At 41.3% G+C, this 20,750-nt stretch overlaps 1 protein-coding gene across 1 annotated transcript in view; it reads right to left on the bottom strand.

Annotated features, from left to right (window-relative positions):
• The window catches only part of LOC145403774 (uncharacterized), a 143,119-nt gene extending 124,623 nt beyond the window's left edge, over positions 1–18,496 (bottom strand). Inside the window, exons 1-2 of the mRNA XM_080275451.1 lie at positions 18,447–18,496; positions 17,313–17,388 (exon numbers count right to left, since the gene is read on the bottom strand). Coding sequence (XP_080131577.1) covers positions 17,313–17,388; positions 18,447–18,496 — 126 coding nt within the window. The remainder of the gene's footprint in view (positions 1–17,312; positions 17,389–18,446) is intronic.
• Between the last annotated feature and the right edge of the window lie 2,254 nt (positions 18,497–20,750).

Here is a 20,750-nt window from a genome sequence, read left to right as displayed (position 1 = left end):
AGGGCATTATTGCTGTCGCCCTTAACTCTCTCATGGTCGGAACAACTCTTGGCATTTTACTCCAAGTTACACAAGAGATCTTCCAGTCAGTCACAGGTAAATCATATCAGCCTGAGTGTTTTAAGCATTCTCGTATTCTTATTCAAGTTCTGCTCTTGCATTTATCTTTTCTCACTTACAAACCCGATTCACATTCACACATTTACTGTACTCTTTGCAATGCCATTTACTCTCTCATTCCCCCACGCTTTCCCGCACTCCTACTCCTTCACACCCTCCTTCCCACTCTCTCCTTCCTATCACTACTCTTATTTTTTTCCCATTCATACTTATTTTATCTTGCACCTTAATTCCTAAGCTTTCATACTCGTTTACTTTCATTTTGTCTGTTCGCCTCTTTACCAACTTTTCTACACACACTTGCTACCTGACTCCCTCATCCACTCACCTTTCATTCATTCACTCACGTCTGCCCCTCATTTATGCATTCAGATATTCATTCAGCCAGTACTCGTCTCCCACATTCACTGTCTTATTCACTACCCCTTTGTTCACATATTTAAACCCCCTCACTAACCCATTTACCTGTACTCTGTTCACTCATCCACACTTTCTAACTCACACACCCACTCATTATCCCTCTCTTTCATTCACTCCCACTTTTATTCACCCATTCACTCAGCCAGTCACTGTATTCACTCATTCACCCCGTCATTCATCCGCCACCACAGCACAGAGCCCGCGAGGTGGACAATGGAGGCATGACTGTCAGTGGGCCGAATAATATCACTTTTCTTCACCGCGTTTTCTGTCATCACCACCACTACCTCTTTCCTTCCTTCGTTCCTTCCTTCTTTCCTTCTTTTCTTCCTTTTTTATTTCACTTAGATCTTCATTCCTTCATTTCTTCCTGCCTTTTTTTGAAGAATATAGCTTTCCTTCACTGAGTTTGCTGTCATCATCGCCACCACTACCTCCTTCCTTCCTTCCTTCTTTCATTCCTCCCTCCATTCCTTCCTTCCTGCCTTTTTTTTTTTCTTTTAATCAGGTTTTTCTTCATTCATACCTTCTGGCTTTCTTACATTATGCCTACTTTGCTTTGTTACTCCAGTCAGCATACTTATCTCTTCCTGCTTTTTATTCCAATCCACACATCTACCCTTCCTTCCTTCCTTCCTTCCTTCTTTCCTTCCTTCTTTCAGCTATCTATTTGTCTGTCTATCTATCCATTGATCTAGGAACCTTTGTTTTCTTCCTTCCTTTCCTTACAGTATTCGTTCCTTTAATCCTTTTTCTACATAGTTTTCCTTTCCAGCTCTTATTGTATTTCTTTTATTCTTTCCCTACATCACCCTTTACAACTCAGATTCTCTCTCTCTCTCTCTCTCTCTCTCTCTCTCTCTCTCTCTCTCTCTCTCTCTCTCTCTCTCTCTCATTCTCACGCATTCCTCCACATTCTACAATTCAATTTACCCAGATTAACGTGACTCCCTCCCTCATTCACATTGCTCAAAATTTTATATATTTCCTGATTGTAACATTTTCTTTTTTATGCCTTCCTGGTTTTCATCTTCTTCCTGTTTGAGATTCTTTTACTTTAATTTTTGTGTGATTCCTTCGCTGCTCCTTTTCTTTTGCTGACTCAACGCTTTCTTCTGTCGTTCGTATTTTCCTACTGTTGACTCCAGTTTTCATCTGCTTTCACTTACGTTATTCTTTACCATTTCTTATTGTCGTTTCTTTCTCTTATTCTTGCATTTTCTTCTTCCTTCCAACATTTTATTTTCTGCATCTCCTACATTTCTTTAATCAATTTTCCTTCCTTCCCGGCAGCCACCCCCTTTTTTTCCTTTAATATGTTTTGTTGTTTCCCATTACACCTCTCATTAACATACATATATACATATACATGTACAAATACATACATACATAAATACACTCAAATATATATATATATATATATATATATATATATATATGCCTTCTCTTTCATTGCTCCTCGCTATCTTCCGTCTCTTGGACCCACATCATCCATCCACCTCGCCTAATCTCAGCCTGGAGGTAAGTAAACAGACAGACACAAAAAGATAAACAGGTGGACAGACAGACAGCTAACCTCTCCTCTTTTAACTTCCCACTTCATCCTCCCCCCTTCCCTCTACCTACTCAACCCTCTGTTTCCTCCCTCTCTTCCCTCCCTCTCTTCCCTCCTCAGTTCCACACCGCATAATCTCATCTCAGCCAGGAGACAGATTCATCGATAAATAATTAGACAGAAAGACAGATTATCTCTTCTTTTCCAACCTCTCCATTCATCCTTACTCTGCCTCCTTGTCCACTCCCCACTCATCTCCTTTTTCCTCGTCATCCCCCACCCCCTACCTCCCTCACTCCCCCTCCACCCACCCACCTTACCTCAACTAAGTCCAAATGTACATAAGTATATAAACAGAAGTGCAGGAATGTAGACAGACAGATAGATAGATAGACAGATAGACAAACAGAGAGACAGGCAGACAGACAGACAGATAGATAAATAGACAGATAGGAAGATAGATAAGCAGGCAGTTAGACAAATATATATAGATAGATGGGTAGATAGATAGATAGTGATAGATATAGACAGAGATGGATTGATAGGTAGATTGGTAGATAAAAAGACAGACAACTGACCGACCCCTCTATTCATCCCCACCCTCTCTCTCTCTCTCTCTCTCTCTCTCTCTCTCTCTCTCTCTCCACCCACTCCCACCCATCCCATCCACCCACCACGCCTAACCTCACCTGTGCCCGGAGCAAGTAACGTTAATTAAGGTGCTCACCTTGCACAAGCGGCAAATACCTGCAGTGACCAGGTAATAGGTGCTTATGATAGGTGAGCGAACGGTAGCGAGGAGCCGAAGGGGTTGAGGGACTGAAGGAGGGAGGAACGAAAGTGAAGGAAAAGAAGGAAGGAAGGAAGGAAGGAAGAAAAGAGGTAAGGAAGGAAGGAAGGAAGAAAAGAGGTAAGGAAGGAAGGAAAAGGGTGAAAGAAGAAGGGAGGGAGGAAAGGGAAGAAAAACTGGGTGATGGAAGGAAGAATATAAAGATGAATGAATGGGTCGACAAATAGGTGGAAATGAAGGCTGAAGGGATGAAGGGATGGATATATGAACTACCAAAATAAATAAAAGAATTAGGGAAGGGACGAAGGAGAGATGAAAAAACAAACGAATGAGCTGAACTGCTGAAGAAAGAGAAAAGGAGAATATATTTTTCCCCTTTTGCGTTAAAATAACATCTGGATTATTACTTACGAATGCGTCAAGATCTCCCAAATATGTGAAAATGTTTTGAGAGAGAGAGAGAGAGAGAGAGAGAGAGAGAGAGAGAGAGAGAGAGAGAGAGAACAGACACATTGCGGTGAACTAGTGGTATTGTGGTTTGTCTCTCATTCTCTCTCATTTTTCTCTCTCTCAGGCTGCCTCTGCTTTTGTTTGTGCTGTCCCATATTCTCTCCATCTTTTCCTCCTTTCCTAAACCCCTCTAATCCAAAGGCATCATCTTAATGTTACTCTTCCTACCTTCAGACGATTTTATTCAGCCCGGGAGTGACTTTTCTATCTGAAGGGCTTAGATGCAGCTTTCACTTTCCCGATCAGTACCATACATCTTATCTAAATCTAACATAACAGGAAAATACATCACCAGTTTCGAGCTTAAAAATATCTTCTCAAATAATCTTTCATTAATAAATTTTTGTATATTCCTCTCCTCTCTCGCTAATCTCTACTACAACACCATTTCCTTCATTTATTTATCCTTGTTCTCCTTCCCGTTTCATGAAGTATTTCTAAATTTCATTCCTGCCACCACCAGACGAGTTTAGGTTATGGATTTCCTCTCATATCTTATCTTTAATACATCTTTCAGTTATCCTTGCTCTATATTATGTTCGCCTTTTCGCTCGCCTCCTTGTATCATATCCCCAAATTATCTTTCGTTCATCCCTATATTATATTCGTTTCGCTCCTTCAATCTTGTTTCTTAAAGTCTTTGTCTTCCATTTACTCTTATTCTATATTCGTTTCTTTTCCCCATTCTTTTCCTTGAAACTTTTCTGCGACTGATGCAGCTACTCCATTTACAGATATTATTTTCTCGTTGACACCTGACAAGTCTTTATTTGTGTTTTATTTATTTACTTATTTTTCTTTAGCTGCCAGAACTTTAAGCAGTCAGAGGCTTAAAAACTTATCTCGGGTAATCCATTGTCTTCTCTTGGTACATCTAGAAATTTTATTAATTTTATTTAGGCTAACACCAGACGATTTGTTCAGTCGTGAGAAATCCTAGCCATCAAAGAGTTAATCTGTGCTACATGCATTACCCTGTTACGTTGCTCCTTCTGACGCTATTTATAAAAGTATATAATAATGTCATTTTTCCACACATCTTACTTTATATTCGTTACATCATTCTTTAACCATTTCAATAATGAGGGGGTTATCTTAATTCATATTCACTGGATCCAAACAATTAAATTCAGTTTAGGATAGACTCCTCGTATTTACTGGGATAATGAAATCTGTATCAAACTCCCTACAGTGCATAACATTTCTCTAAAGCTAAATGCAGTTACCTGGAAAGAGCAAGAACAAATTTAAATTATTTTATCCAGTGACGTGCTTCTCCTTCTTCTTCTTCTTCATTTTCTTTATATAATTTTTTGCTATATGTAAGCTATTTATTCATTTCAGGAGAGACTAATTCCCATACGATTTTATACAACTTAGGGGAAAAAATAGAAGTTGAGAAAAATGCAGTCTTTTTTGTTTTTCATATATCCCTTAACTATTACAGATCTAACCTAAGCTAAATGTACGTTTCTGGCAGTAACAAGAATAAAATAAGAAAATACGTCACAGATTATAAGCGTTAAGAATAAGTCGTCACAGCGAACGTGTTAGTACCCTGTGACTCGGCTGCTTCAAGTACAGTAAAAAAAAAGAATAAATAAATAACTGAACTGACATTTACCCGCCCAGTCAACTCTTTTTCTCGGTCAAACTTGCTGGTGACATATAAACACATTTACGAACCAAATCTGTTACATTATTCATAGAGCTATATTTTTTACTCAAGTTCCACCCCTTCAGTGCGATGAGTTTTTTTTTTTTTTCCTCCCCATGCCTATTCTTGCTAAAACCAGACATTTTGACCAGTTTAGAGATGACTCTCTTGAAATGACCTCTCGTCGCGGTCAGGATAGAAACGGTCTCCATTACCCTCTTCATCCCCACTAAAACTACTATATTTTGCTTATGGGACTTCTTATCATTCACAAAATTTACTGTAATAAAGAAGCAGCAGATGCAGATAAATGGAATAGGCAACTGTAATGACAAACTTCAGTATTTTCTAACCAGACTCCTTCCCTCCAATGACATATTTCTGTATTCAGTTCATGTAACCATCAGACAGTATTATTCAACTATGGTCTGACATCTAGTAGTGATGGGGTTGATTTATACCATACCACTCATCCAGTTAGCAAAGTCTCCCTGAAGTTGACTAAAACCGTCTGTTGGTGGCAAGAATAAGATGCAAACTACAGTACGTCCCCGGAGTGAAAGGGCTGACATACAGTCCGACCATCCAGGTAAACAGTACAGGTAAATGTAATCGTGAACCAGGTAACTTTGACACAGCGAGCCAGGGGTCAGGTATGCTTCACTATTTACAAACAGTGAAAATATCTTACCAATCAGAGTGCAAATATACCCTAACGGTGAACAAGGTAATTTTAACACCGGAGTCAGGAGTAAGGTGCGGTAAGATGAAATATTTACGGAAGGTGAAGGTAAATTGATGAACAGGCCGCAAAACTGAACTGGGGACGGGTAACTTTAACCTCTACAGGATGATGACGTCAGTACCAATATTTATTTTATTTACCTACTGTTTTTTTTTTCTTCCGCCACACGATTTTATCCATGGAAGGAGAGATTCGTATTATTAAAATGGCTGGGAAAAATCCATTAAGTCCTTCAGCTTCAAAACGATGGCGTCTTTTACAGTTTATTCTTGCTACTTCCAGACGATTTTATTCAGCTTCTATCCTTTAGTACATGCTCAGTACATGCCTTTTTTTTTTTTTTTTTAATCTTATGTCGAATACAGTCATATGGGGCAGCAAGAAGAAGCTGAACATGCCATCGTCCTAAATGAGCTACTGGAATTTATTTTTTATTCATTTCAATACGTGAAGTCTCATCGGGGTTGAATACAGTCGTCTGAAGGCAGAAATAATTAAACTAAAGACGTCATCCTACTTAAAGGGTTAATAGAGTTGCCCTCAGACGTAAAGGGGTTAACGCAGTGCAGGTCGGGAGTCAGTGCAGGTTAAATATTTGGCAAACGTGAGGATAACTTACCACTCAGGTGTAAATGTAACCGTGAACAAGGTAACTGTTGTGATAATAAAGCCAGGAATAAAGGCCCCGCATAAATCCCTGTCAAGTGGGCATGGACTGGGCGGCCTTGTGAGTCGGGGGAGAGGTAGGAGGAGGAGGAGGGAAGAAGGGGGAAGGAGAGGCATGGGGGAGGGAGGGGGAGGGGGCACTAAGGTAGCCTCGGAGCCGCCACGCAGAAAACGAGCACCAGATCAGCTGACGGAGGTAAACAATGGCGTTATCTGCGTGTTTGAAAATTCCATAGAAATGAGCATCATGTCAGCTAACATAAAAAGAATTAGTCGTTCCTACATAGCCTAATCCGTGCATATCATACAAATTTAGCTGAATAGTACCTGATCAACTGATAAGATAATGAACGACGTCCTATTCGTGCATGATCCCTCCATAGAAACATTCATCATATCAGCTAACTTAATAGATTGATCCATTCTACACAGTCTATATCCTCCATGCTATTCAAGTAGACACAACAGGATCAGCCGATATCAGAAAACAATGGTGGCATGTACGTGTCTGATACTTCCATATAACGAGGGGACATATATAGCATTATTCTCATCTACATAACCTACTTCGTACATGCCATATAGGTTAGGCACAATGGGATCAGATTACCCGATACAGAAGACACTAACGATCTGATTACTTGATACAAAATAACATCATCTGCGTGTCCGATACATTCCACATAAACACACGGGATTTTGATCAGCTGATGAGCATAAACAAAGTCGCCATCTGGGTTGACCAGAAATATCAAATAAAAGGGCACCAGATAAGATCACACACACACACACACACACACACACACACACACACACACACACACACACACACACACACACACTATAGGCTTTAATCAGGTAAACAAAAGAGTCATCAGCGTGGTCAATACATTATACATAAACACCATTACATTTGAAACAACTAATACAAGTAGGTAAAATACGCAGCAAGTTAGATAAATTCCTAATAGATGTTCCGAATTATGATTAGCTGAAAGATAAAACTACTCGACGAGATCAGAACCTGTCATACGGTACAAAGAGCATTAGGACCCGTTTCATCACTTCAGTATGGTGGCTTTAATCTTGCCATTGTCAGTCGATTTTTATTAAGCATAAGGGAAATTTCTCCTACTATAGGGGTTACTAATAAAATCCATCAGCTGCTTCAGTACGGTGATATATATATTTTTTTATTTCGTCTTGCCACCAGCAGACGATTTTACTCAGCATAGGGACCACCTCTCATAGTTAAGCATCTTTTTGGGGGGGCGGGGAGGTGAGGGGGATCTGCGTGGCGCTTTCCCCCTGCATGTGATAAACGAAACTTAACCCCGTCATTACGAGAGATCTTCCCTAAGCTGAATAAAATCGTCTGGCGGTAACAAGAGACATATAAAACCCCCTCTGAATTTTAAAGACAGGTGGACACTGCTTCTAACCTTTTCACCACGAGGCCTCCATTAAATGACGCAAGGCCATCTAGATATATCCAAAATCAATTAAAGCTCATCGTACTGAAGTGATCAAAGTATTTTTAGTAATCTTCATTAACAAGGTCTCGTACGTGATAATTTAAGGGCCAATGAGTATGTTATTAATATCGACCCAAGGACAGGCTAACGTAATGCGCTTCAAGCATTTATTTTGCTTTTATTTTTAGTTTTTTTTTTTTTTTTTTTTTACTTACGGAGCTGCCAAGTCGAGTAAGGTTTGGCTAAAGTATTCCGGTGGTAGCCTTGTGTGTGTGTGTGTGTGTGTGTGTGTGTGTGTGTGTGTGTGTGTGTGTGTGTGTGTGTGTGTGTGTGTGTGCGTCAATCTTATACACACACATCATTTTCTTCATAAATTTTACTCATATTCTTCATACACTTTAAGTTTTAATAGTCGTATTGTTTTTTTTTTTATATTCACGATCCATTTTCCGTTTTTTTTTTTTAGTATCGCAAGCCAGCATCACGATCCCGTTATTTGAAAGTCATCGCTCAGAATGGCAAGGATGATCTCGTAATTAGAACCTCACATCACACCGCTAGCTATACCTGTGAGCTGCAATTAACAAGGTGATTGGCAGTCGAGGGAGTGATGGATTGGTGTGAGGTGGGATGGTGTGAGTTGGGGTGGATGGATGGATGGATGGATGGATGGATGGATGGAGGGAGGGAGGGAGGGAGGGATAGAGATATATTAATTGCTTGATTGATACAAATAGATAGTCAGGTAGATAGATGGACAGATAAATGGATAGATGGACAGATGGATGGATAGATAGATACGATTAACCGACTGATGGATTTATTCAGACACAGATAAATAGAGAGATGGAGTTAGAGACAAAGATAGATGGGAAGACAGACTGACAGACAAACAGAGACACGGGCAGAGAGAGAGACAGAGAGAAAGTAAGATAGATATAGAGATATTTAAATAGACACAGAGATAGAGACAGACGGATTATTAATTGTGCATAATGACAGCTTCAGAAATAGTGAAAGCAATGAACAAAGGCTGGAGAGTCATAAACTGTGTCGTAAAGCAATGTCTCAAATAATAGGCCAGAATTTTTACTGAAGTCAGCCCTTTCAGCACAGTGAGGTCTTTATAATATGTTCCTGCTTCGTAATGAGAGAGATTTTTGATTTAGCAGAGAGAGAGAGAGAGAGAGAGAGAGAGAGAGAGAGAGAGAGTGTAAAGGGAAGCAAAATAAGTATAAACGAAGAAATGACAGAGACACTGAATAAAGGAGACAGAGAGAACAGAAAATCAGAAGTGCGCAGATTAGCAAAGGATCCAAATTTAATATCTGGTTAGGCAAGCTTGGAAGGAGGGGAAAAAATTGTGGGCTAAAGGAAAATACACACAAAAAAAGGTATGAAAGAGTACAAAACTAGAGGGAAATGAAAGAGAAGGAAACTAGGAGAAGGTAAAGGATGAAAAATGGTATTGGAGGTAACAAAAGAAAGAGGAGAGACAGAAGAAACGCAAATTTAAGATGGATTAGGAGGAAAGGAAAAGAGGAACAATTAGGACAAGAGGAATGTGTAAGGGGACATAAGTGAAAGAAAGTACGAATGACTGTAAAAATAAGAGGAAACGAAAGGCATGGAAAACAGGAAGAAGTAAGGACAAATAGGACAAATAGGACTGTAGGGGGGTGGGAAGGAATGTGTGGAGGGAGGGGAGTAGAGGAGAGGGGACGGGAATAGAGGGGAGAGGAGGGTGAGGGGAAGGGCAAGGCGTGGCTGGACTAGACCAGTTTCAGCTACCCACCCACCCACCTAACACCTCCTCCCCCTTGAACCAGTCTCCCACCTACACCCGCTTGCCTAACTTCCTATCTCTCTCTACCCACCTAATTTCCTATCTCACTCACAGCCACCTACCCACCCACCCACCTTCCTGTCCCCTTTATCCACCTACCCACCTACCCAACTACCTACCTGCCCCTCCTCCATCCACCTACCAACACACCTAGGCTTATCCTCCACTAATTAACCACTTTACTACCCCCTGCATATACTTACCCACCCACTTTCCTATCCCTCCTCCATCTACTAATCAGTTACGTTCCTAACCCTCTCCATCCATCTAAACTACTCCACCTCATTCACCTACTTTCCTAACCCCGTCCCACCTACCCACCTACCAAACACCCTATCTCCGTCAGCTTCCCACCTTCCTATCTTCCTCCTTCTCTACCCATTTACCCACCTAACTTCCTACCTCCTTATTCCCCCACCTATCCACCAACCCAGGCTAACCAGCATTAATCAAGTAGCGTGCTGTCCTATTCCCTATTCGCCCAACCACCTATCCATCCATCTACCCACCCCCAGTCTTCTCCCACCTTCTTATTCCCCCCCCCCCGCACCATGCACCCTCCCCCATTACCCGTCACCCTGCATAACCTTTACCTGCTCTAACACCCGGCCTGCCTCTCCTCACCCTTACTGTTACATCTTGCCAGCTCCTAACCTTCAGACTTTTACATGGACTCACAGATCCGGCCTTAATATCAACAAACAAAATTACTCTCTCTTATTACAAAAGTTAAAGGAATTGATGGCAAATATGAAGGCCTTGTCCAGTCCTCCATATTGATTAAGTAGAGAGGAGGTACAAGGAGAAAAAATAGTCTAAGCTATTTCGTGAATTTTGCCTCTGACTTACTTTATTCACCACCACCAATACCATAATCATAGTCATCGCTTTCATATTGTTATCATCATCATCGTCATCATCATCTGTCAGAAGGGTTATACATTTTCATCATCGTCATCATCTAACCCTGCACTGCCCCATCAGAGCTCAGGGGCCCGAGGCTAGGCTATTTATCCACTTATGGGCCACTCACTTTCACATTCTCGCTCCACCCGAAGTCCCAACCCTCTCCTACCTCTTCCCTTTTACCTCAGTCACCATTTCCCTCCATCAGTCTTCATTTCAGCTTCCTTCCTCCACTTCCCACGTAACTCCAACCCCACCCAAACCCTATTTTATCCACACTCCACTTCCTCCCCGCCCTTTCTCACCACCCCCACCCACCCATCCATCACTCTCACTCCCTTCCACCCAGTAAGTCCTCACCTGTCGCCGCCTCTACCCTTTTCCCCCCTCCCCCTCCCCCTTCCCCTCCCTCTTTTCCCCCCTTCCCCTCTCCCTCCCCTCTATCACTCTCTCCCCTCCCCCACCCCAACCAGCCACTGAGGTGCCCCTAAATTCACAGCTTACCTCACCTTCCCCCCATTCCACCTCCTCCCTACATAGCCCTACCTGCCCCTCCCATATCTTTTACTAACCATTCTGCGCATCACGACTGATCCTACCTGCCCTGGTCTCTACCATTTTTTCTACCTTCTACCCATCTACAGTACCTTCCTCCCACCTGCCATCCATCCATCAACACTTCAAAGAGCAATCTTCCACCCAGTTATCTTCCTCCTATCTTCCTTCCATCCACCAACCTTCCACTCATCTACCTTCCACCAATCAATCTTCCTGCTATTTATCTTCCACTCATCCCTTCCACCCACTTATCATCATCCCTACGTTACGTGAATTTTATACTTCAGTCTGGATCATAACTCTGAGTTTGTGAAGTCTGTTTTTCTGCATCTTTTCGCTTCCTCCGTTTCTCTGTTCTCTGAGTCATTTGTAATCTGCAGTTCTCTTCCTCCGTTGTTTCGAGAGTGTGAATAGTAAATAAGTAAACACCTTTCCGTCCATCTCCATCTTCCAGACACACATTCCACCTGCCTCCTCTTCCTTCCCCTTCCACCATCCTATGCATCACCACCCATCCCATCTACCTTCGTCCCTGCCTATCACCATCATCTACCCATCAAACGCATTGCAGGTACCTATCCAATCCTCTACATGCCACTGAACAGCCACCACACACACACACACACACACACACACACACACACACACACACACACACACACATTCCTGATTAGCACACTCACCTACACTACCTAGCTTACCTGTTTACTCACTACTAAATATACACAGTAGCCAAACAATGTCCGGAAACTTTTTTTTTGTTTTTTTAATATCTCAAACCCATAAATACACACCCTCCTTCCTCTTTCCTGTCCTTCAACCCCTTCACTCCGACGATGTAGTTTTGATTATATTCTTTATACCCTCAGAGGAATTTATTTGGCTTAAACTAAACCCCTTCAGTACGAGAGCTGTCCTGAATAAAATAACCTGGTGGCAGAAAATTATAAAACAAAAGTCACCAGATTGAAGAATTTACCTACCTACCATCCACCCTTCCTCCACACCCAGCCTATCCATCCACGTAGTTTCATCCACTTGTCATGCAGCAGCTAAGTATACTCTTTTCATCTTAACTTTAGGCATAGGTTTTTGTCCTTTTGTTGATTATTTCGCGTATCTCAGCGGAAGAAAAAAACAGATGCAGCTCTATACACTTTTCATAGCACGTTTTCGTGACTAGCAGCATATTCTGGTGTTGATCTATTGCTACAGCTCAGCATGCAAGATGGAAGGAGGATAATATTTAGGCCATGTTAAGGTAAAAGGAGTGTAGCTACGTATGTCATCAACCAATGCATCATTTCATCCACGCAACTACTCCTTCATGTGTACTTAACCCCTTCACTCTGATGACGTACTAGTTTAGCTTATTCTTGCTGCCACTAGACGATTTTTTTTTTTTTTAAGTTTAAGAAGGATCCCTTGTAGTTAAGGGGTTGAGTAAGGTCATAGCCAATCCCTCCAGGTCATAGATAATTCTCCTATGCAGAATTTACAGCACAAATAACTGTCTGAAAATACAATGCATAAATCAATCTATCAGTTTACTCATTCGTTCTTTTAGGTTTTTATATTAATTCTTCCGACCTTCCATCCACCTATCTAACCACTTATTACTTCAACCCACGTGCCTTCACTCGTTTCTAAATCTACAGGCCTATGTCATCAATTTATCAGCTATTGCTCTTTCGCGTATACTAATCCTCCCGTTTATCATCATCATTCCTCATTCACCCATCCACTTCCATCCACCATCATTTTATTCACCCTCATCCCCCTTCCACCCCTTCATTATTAAAAATATAGATAAATATTTTTTATCTCCAGACGATTTTGTTCAATATATATATCTTTTTGAACTGGTGAGGTTCGATAAAGAGTTCATTACCACTATGGCCCTCTCCTAAGTCGATATAAAATAGACTGATTCTTGTAAACATAAAAATAGTTGACTCTACTATTCACCCGACCTTCATCGACCTACTCATCCACTCCCCCCTCCATCCACCGACCTAGCAGGAAGACAACACATAGCTGCACCCCTACACTTCCTCCACTCCTCCACTCCTTCCACCCAACCACCCCTCCGCTTCCCCACCCCCAATACCCCCTCCACCCCTCCACCAGTCCCTCTACCAGCATGGTGTCGAGTATCACAGTTCCCACACGCAGTTTAGGGGATTTTACATATTTGGTTTTTCTTATAATGTAGGTTACGAATATGATGCACAGTCGCGATCAAAAGTCCTTCTACACTGTCGTAAACCGTGTCAGAGCCTATGATAGTCTGCTAATGTCAACTAATCAACAATAACCCAAAGAACTATGATAAAGGTTGATGCCAATACCTTCATTCTACTGTCTCTAAGCCATATCAAATCTTAGCCTCACATTCTCCCTAACACATCCTCCTTGGCAATTAATTTTTGGATATGGCTAGTTAATATTCTTTTGTTCGTTATTTGTGGAGAGTATGAGTGATATTAGAATGATTTACGCAACACACAAGAGGACGGCAAGGTGTACTAGGCAAAATAAATCGCTTAGGAAAAGATATTAGGAAGCTTCCTTAACCGACGAGAATACGGGCCTGATAAACTACTCACTATACACAGCATCAATCAGCTTGTCCATAGATTCAAGTCTTTTCCTAATAATTGCTCCTAATTAGCTGACATATTTCTTCCTACTGCCATGCTCATAAAGGTAATCCGAAATACACAGTAAGTTCATTATGTATTCGTTAATTTCGCACAGACCTTCCATGAGTGTAGAATGATTACTGAGAGGATGTGGCTCTACGGACATGCTGGCTAGTGCTGAGAATAACTAGTACAAGGCTTGGAATTTCACTTCATTAGTTAGGAATCGTAGGCGTGTGGAAGGAGGAATGACCTAGACTGTACCCAATTTAGGCTGCCTGTGTGTTATTCGCGTCAGCCACTATAACTACCCATACAGATTTCTACTGACTGGATGCGTGTCTACTTCTACTGATTCGTCTACTCTCATTTAGTTTAACTGGTGTTCCTCCTTCATACAGTACTCGAATATTCAACTGTCTCTTTTTCCTGTCTCTCTCCTTTTTTTTTTTTTTTTTTTTTTTTTTTTTTTTTTTTACTTAGGTTGTCCCCTTCTATAAACATTATCCCCTTCATCATTCACCGTCGTCATCATCATCATTAAAACCCTTCTTCTAATATCATAACTGGGTAAGACAGGCTCCAATTTGCGCAGAAGTACCGCAAAAACCCCCACCATCACCATCATCATCATTACCATCGTCATCATCATCATCATCATCATCAAAACCTTACCCTACTTATACACCCGAGTACGTAAGGCGCCACACTAACCTAAAAACTAACCCACCAACAGACTAACTGCTGCTGCCCTTTGCCTGTCTCCACCGCCACCTCGAGTTACTGACATTCACACCACCTGCTGCCTCTGCTTCTCCAGTACCTAGCAGAGCCACCAGCAGGCAATAAGTAGTTGAAGAAGCGAAATTTTAATAACTTTTTCATCACCTGCAACTATTGATACTGCTGGAGAATGCGGAGAAACAAAAGAAAAGAATCCAAGCCAATATTTTCGTATGCTTCGGAACTATATCAGTAGGTGAAGAAACAGAAAATAAGAACTATTTTTTTTTCACCAATTCTCACTCCTATAAATGTTAAAAGATCCTGGATTGAGAGGCAACAAAGGAAAAGAATCGCAAACATGACTCTTGTGCTCCTTTCGAAATAATCTTAAACAGTTAATGAAACTTCGTAAACAGGTGACGTAGCAAAATTTAATAACTTTTTCATCACTTGCCACTGTTATTACTATTGGAAAATCTGGAGAGGCAGCAAAGGAGAAGAAATCAAAACATTACCATCGCACTTTTTTTGAACCAGTTTGAAATAATTATCCAAAATATTTGACACAATTACCCACCATGAAAAAAATACCTTCTACTCAAACAAACACTGGACGTACAACCATTGTATGATTTTCTTTTTCATAATAAGTGAATCGAAACAATAGGAAGCGTGACCACAGACAGGTTCAGTGAGAGGGTCTTGAAACTGGGAGGGGAAGGGGAATTTGGGACTTCACTTTCTCACCACAAATTAAAACGGTAACAAACAGTCCCAAAGTACCCCTAAGAGACATGGGGGCCCGAGACTAGGCTACTGTAATCCAGCTCATTTAATGGTAGATAACAAACTTCCTTTATTGGCATTACAAGATCGATAAACCTTCAGTCACTTCTTGGGGCTGGAACACATTTAGTTGGATAAAGGGTAACTCCGACTAGTGCCCTCTAGCCACTCGATATCTTTTATATTTCATCCGTGCTATCTCTAGACGATTTTATTCATCTTTGGGAACCCATTCAAATAAGAGGGGTTAGATATAGCCTTAGTTAACCCCTTCACTATCAGAGGTCCTTCCTAGGTTGAATAAAATCGTCCGGTGGCAGTCTGACTAAAATGAAAAATACTTCGTCGGGTTGATGGGGTTACTGTGACTGTTTTGGTCTATTATTTCTTTGGCAAATAATCTACCACTTAACCCCTCCTGTTCCATTACGACTTTATTGCGTTATTGCTACTGTGAGACGATTTTATTCAGAACTGGTAAGACCTCTCGGAGTGAAGGGGTTACATGCAATCTCAGTTAACCCCTTCAGTACCATGACATCTTTCCTACTTCATTTCTGCTTCTGCCAGATTATTTCATTTAGCTCAGTGGATACCTTTCACAGTGAAGAGTCAAATAATGCATGACAGTTTGATGGAGTCCCTGTGCTTTAAAAAAATATGTATTATAGTGAAAACGAGGAGGCTTGCAGTTGCTACCCACCCCACTGGCGCCAGCTCAGGTCAGTCATTATTGTGATCAAGAACATGTGAAAGACGAGAACACAAACTAGAGCAAATTGGCCAAAAATAAACTTGGCACTTTAGAAAGGTGCCAAGCAGACTAAGGACAAAAACTTACTGTACTACTGACGAAAATAAAACACAAAAAAGAAAAAGGCGACGGGTGAAAGAGACCAGTAAGTGGGCACGGCGACTGGTCTGGGCGGGGAGAGACCTGGTTCCATTTTTTTTATACAGGATCACTAAACGGGTTACCTCGCTGGCTGGCTGGCTGGCTGGGCGCCTTTCAACGTCGCATTCATTTTTTATATCCACTTCCTAATCTCCGAGAACCTCCTTTTACTGGCTGAATGATAAAAAATGACCGAATAACGTAACTATACCCTAGTCCAGGCGGGAACTATGGCGGATGAACTATTTAATTCATAATCGAACGAGCCTGAGTGCAAAGATGGCGTCGGATTTTGCACCGTTACTTTTTGCTCGCCAAGACTTTTCAAGCTTCCTACGCTTCTGTTTGGGGAATGGACGGTGGTGGGGCGTGGAGATGATGATAAAAATATAGGTAGAAGGGTCGCTGAAAAGGTCTGCAGGTTAAATAGAGCAGAGAGAGAAGGTTAGCAAAGGTGCGTTGATTCAGAGCAGAAGGAGGTGGGAGGGTGGTTGGGGGATAGTGCGGAGAATTAACACCTTCAGGACAATGATGCATGTTTATTTATTTATTTATTTGTATTTCACCTTCCTGCAGACAATTTTATTCACTTTAGGAGTTACTTCCTGAACTGGAAGAGATACTGTATAGTCTAGATTAACTTTTCATTACTAAAGGTTTATCTTAAGTTAAATATACTCGTCTGGAGATTACAAGAATAGACTAAAACAATTGGTCATCGTAGTGAAGAAAGGCGTGTTGGTTAGTACTCTCCTTAACCCCTCTTGATATCCCCACTGCATCCCCCAAAGAAAGTGAAACGTTATGTGGTAATACCGACAGGGGCAGGTGGGTATTCTTGACCTGGGAGACTTCGTTGCACCTGTTCCAAAGCGATTTATTTTCCCTACCAAAACCCAATAATATCTTGTGTTTTATTGACATACCTTTATCGACAAGCCTTCATCAGTAACATACAAGCGCGCATTAAGGTGCAGAGTAAATCGTTAAGGAGGAGGTATTACGAACTTACAAAGCACTGTGAAGCCAAGGCCATGTTTACTTGTGGCTGAAGGACTTGGCTGTCGGGTATCCTGTTATTGCTGTCACTGTGGGTAAAGGTGCAGAGTGTGCCCTTACTTTTTTAACCCTCAAGTATCATTATTAGAATTATTATTATTAGTAGTAGTAGCAGTGTTAGTAGTAGTAGCAGTAATAGTAGTTGCAGCAGGAGTAGTAGTTCTAGTAGTAGTAATAGTAGTAGTAGTAGTACTAGAACTGGTAGTAGTATCATCATCATTATTATTACTGCTGCATTTCTACTATCGGCAGACTATAACGAAAGGCGCCATTGTCCTGAAATAGAAGGTTAACAGACTCTACAACCCCTTCACTACCTTGGACCTTTCCCATCCTGAAAAAAATATTCTAAAGCCAGCCAGATTAAGAAAAAAAAAATCCTAGAATTATTGGACTTTTTGGAGTCACTCAGCATTTGAATTTCGAGAGCTTGAGTAATGACGAAATGATGGAGATGTGGAGAATTTCAGTAGGACACCAGATACAGGGGAAGGAAAGTAGAAGTGAGAGAAACTATCAAGAAAGTGCTCTGTGAAAATGCCATCTATCCTTCCGTTCATCCACTCTTCCTTCACACACATTCATTTATAATTATATTCACAAAGAGGAACGAATAAACCCATATATGCGTCATGCAAAACACACAGAAACACACTTTCACATACTGTACTTAAACACACACACACACACACACACACACACACACACACACACACACACACACACACACACACACACACACACACACACACACACACACACACACACCTCCCCACCCTACACACATAACACACCTCCCCCATCCCACACACACAACACACCTCCCCTCACACACACATACTGCCCTATATCTCCTTTCCCTCCACACACACACACACACACACACACACACACACACACACACACACACACACACACACACACACACACACACAATGACAACACGGGCGCCAACCAATCACAGATACATCGCCCCTGTCACCATAAACACGTTATTAATATCCCGTCTGCCACCACTATCACCATCAGCCTTTCACATGCACCGCCACCTCCTTTATTTGCCTCCTGTCGCAATGTCTCTTCTCACTTTCTCCTCTCGTCTTCATCCGTCTTGTCTCTGTGTCTGTTTGTCGTCATCGTCAACATCTTCCTAATCTAATCGTCATTTTCAGAATCAGAATCAACACGATTTCTTCATCTTTCGTCTCTTGCTGCCACTGTCACCTTCACCATCATCATCATAATCATCTTTCTAAACTTACCATTTTCAACATCATCATCACTCCATCAGCCTTTTACTGCTTATGTCATCACCATCATCATCATCATCACATCATCGTCGTCGTCGTCATCATCATCATATTTTTCACTATAGAGGGTGGGCAGAGGTCAAAAAATTGGGAAAAGCAAAACACCAAAGCAGGAGAAAACATCGTTAAAGGAGAGTATCCACCGAAATATGCCAAAGATTAATTCACACATTATCCCTTCGTCCTTCCCCCTCACGATCTATCTATCGGTCATGAGGGGGTTACAGGTGACAGTATTAACACTCTCAGGCTCCTATGCTTAAAAATTAGTTTAATAAATCATCTGGTGTTAGGCGAAACAGAACACTTGAGTCGTCTCTAGCGCAAGAGAGTTAACTTGGCTGAGAGTTCGTCATTTTGCAGCTTAGTTCCCTTATAACCCAATGGCAGAATACGACAGCACTACGGCCTACATCCTTTCCAGGGGCACATCGTATACATTAACAGGTATACTAATATTAATCTCATGTCTTTGCTCACTATTCAAGATGGAGAGACGGCGATACCAGGCTGAGTTAATGTGGCAAAGTATACCATTTCTCCTTCCTTGATCTCACTCTACCTCTCCTACCAGCATCAGTTTACCCATTCTGCCTGTCGTCATTCTACAGTCACTGAGTCAGTCTACCACCCAACATCCCATTCTGTAGGGTTAGTCATCTTACTGATCTATTACCCCGTTCAGTGCGTTGACGTATGTGTGTATCTGTCTATCTGTCTTTCTGGCGATCTATCCATTCACTTTTTTCTTCTACCAGGCCATTTTATCACACCCAAGAGAACACCAAATAGTAAACACAAATAAAGGGTCAATCTAACACCTCCAAGCAGTCAAGTCTCTCCACGTCTCTCCAATACACATATAAAAAGAAAAATTTACAACGAAAAGGCTTATAAATTACATCATCGAGCTTAAAGGGTTATTGTGACTTTCGCCTCTCCTTCTCCCTCGTCATGTCTTCCTGCCTGTCACTGTTCCGCAATACTAAAGGTAAAAATATGGGTGATGATATTGAGAGAATGACGGTGGTAATATCTGTGCTAAATGCGATTATGATGATGAGGATGAGGACAAGGATGAACAGGAGCGTATGAGTGATGATGATGATGATGAGGATGAGGATGAGGATGAAAAAGGTCGGTTAATTACAGACTCTAAACCAAAACCAAAATTGAAAAAAGAAAATGAAGAATTAAAAAAACGAGGAATAAATACATAGGGCTTAGAAGGATGGTGTAATTTCAGGCTTGTGAATATGTAAGATTTCCTCGAGAGAGAGAGAGAGAGAATATGTATATATATATATATATATATATATATATATATATATATATATATATATATATATATATATATGTGTGTGTGTGTGTGTGTGTGTGTGTGTGTGTGTGTGTGTGTGCAAACAAAAATAAAGGTACATAATAAAAATGATATGAGAACCTGAAGTAAGAGGATGACTGAGCAGAAAGAGAGGAAGCCCTGAAGGGGAGAGAGAGAGAGAGAGAGAGAGAGAGAGAGAGAGAGAGAGAGAGAGATTACGAGTGGGGGCGAAGTAGAAGAATATGTGTGTGTGTGTGTGTGTGTGTGTGTGTGTGTGAGTGTGTGTGTGTGTGTGTGTGTGTGTGTGTGTGTGTGTGTGTGTGTGTGTGTGTGTGTGTGTGTGTGTGTGTGAGGGGGAGGTAGGGGGTAGTGAGAGGGAGGAGGGAGTATAATGAGAGGTCAGAGGAGGAAGAGAGAAGGGTCAGCCACTCCCTTTAGAGGAGGAGGAGGAGAAAAAGGAGGAGAAGGAAGAAGGGGAAGAGGAGAGGGAGAAGGAGGAGGAAGAGGGGGAAAAGGAAGAATAGGAGGCACTGTTCATATGGCCTAGGATCTGAACCAAATTAACATACAAATCTCCATGGAAGAGGAATGTTATTGGTAATCATTCAGAGTCAGATTTTTTTGTTTTTTTAGGTCTCTAGTCACTCTTCCTTGCTTGAAAAATGTTACGTATCTATGTAAGTGAAGTTAAAAGTATGAAGATATTATTTACAGAACTTAAGCTCTATATGGGGAAGAAGTCTTGTATAAAACTTAAGTA

This window comes from Coenobita brevimanus, chromosome 61, assembly GCF_032717465.1.
Source record: "Coenobita brevimanus isolate Jiangsu-jjx chromosome 61, ASM3271746v2, whole genome shotgun sequence".
Lineage (NCBI taxonomy): Eukaryota > Metazoa > Arthropoda > Malacostraca > Decapoda > Coenobitidae > Coenobita > Coenobita brevimanus.
This window is presented reverse-complemented; position numbering and strand designations above follow the sequence as displayed.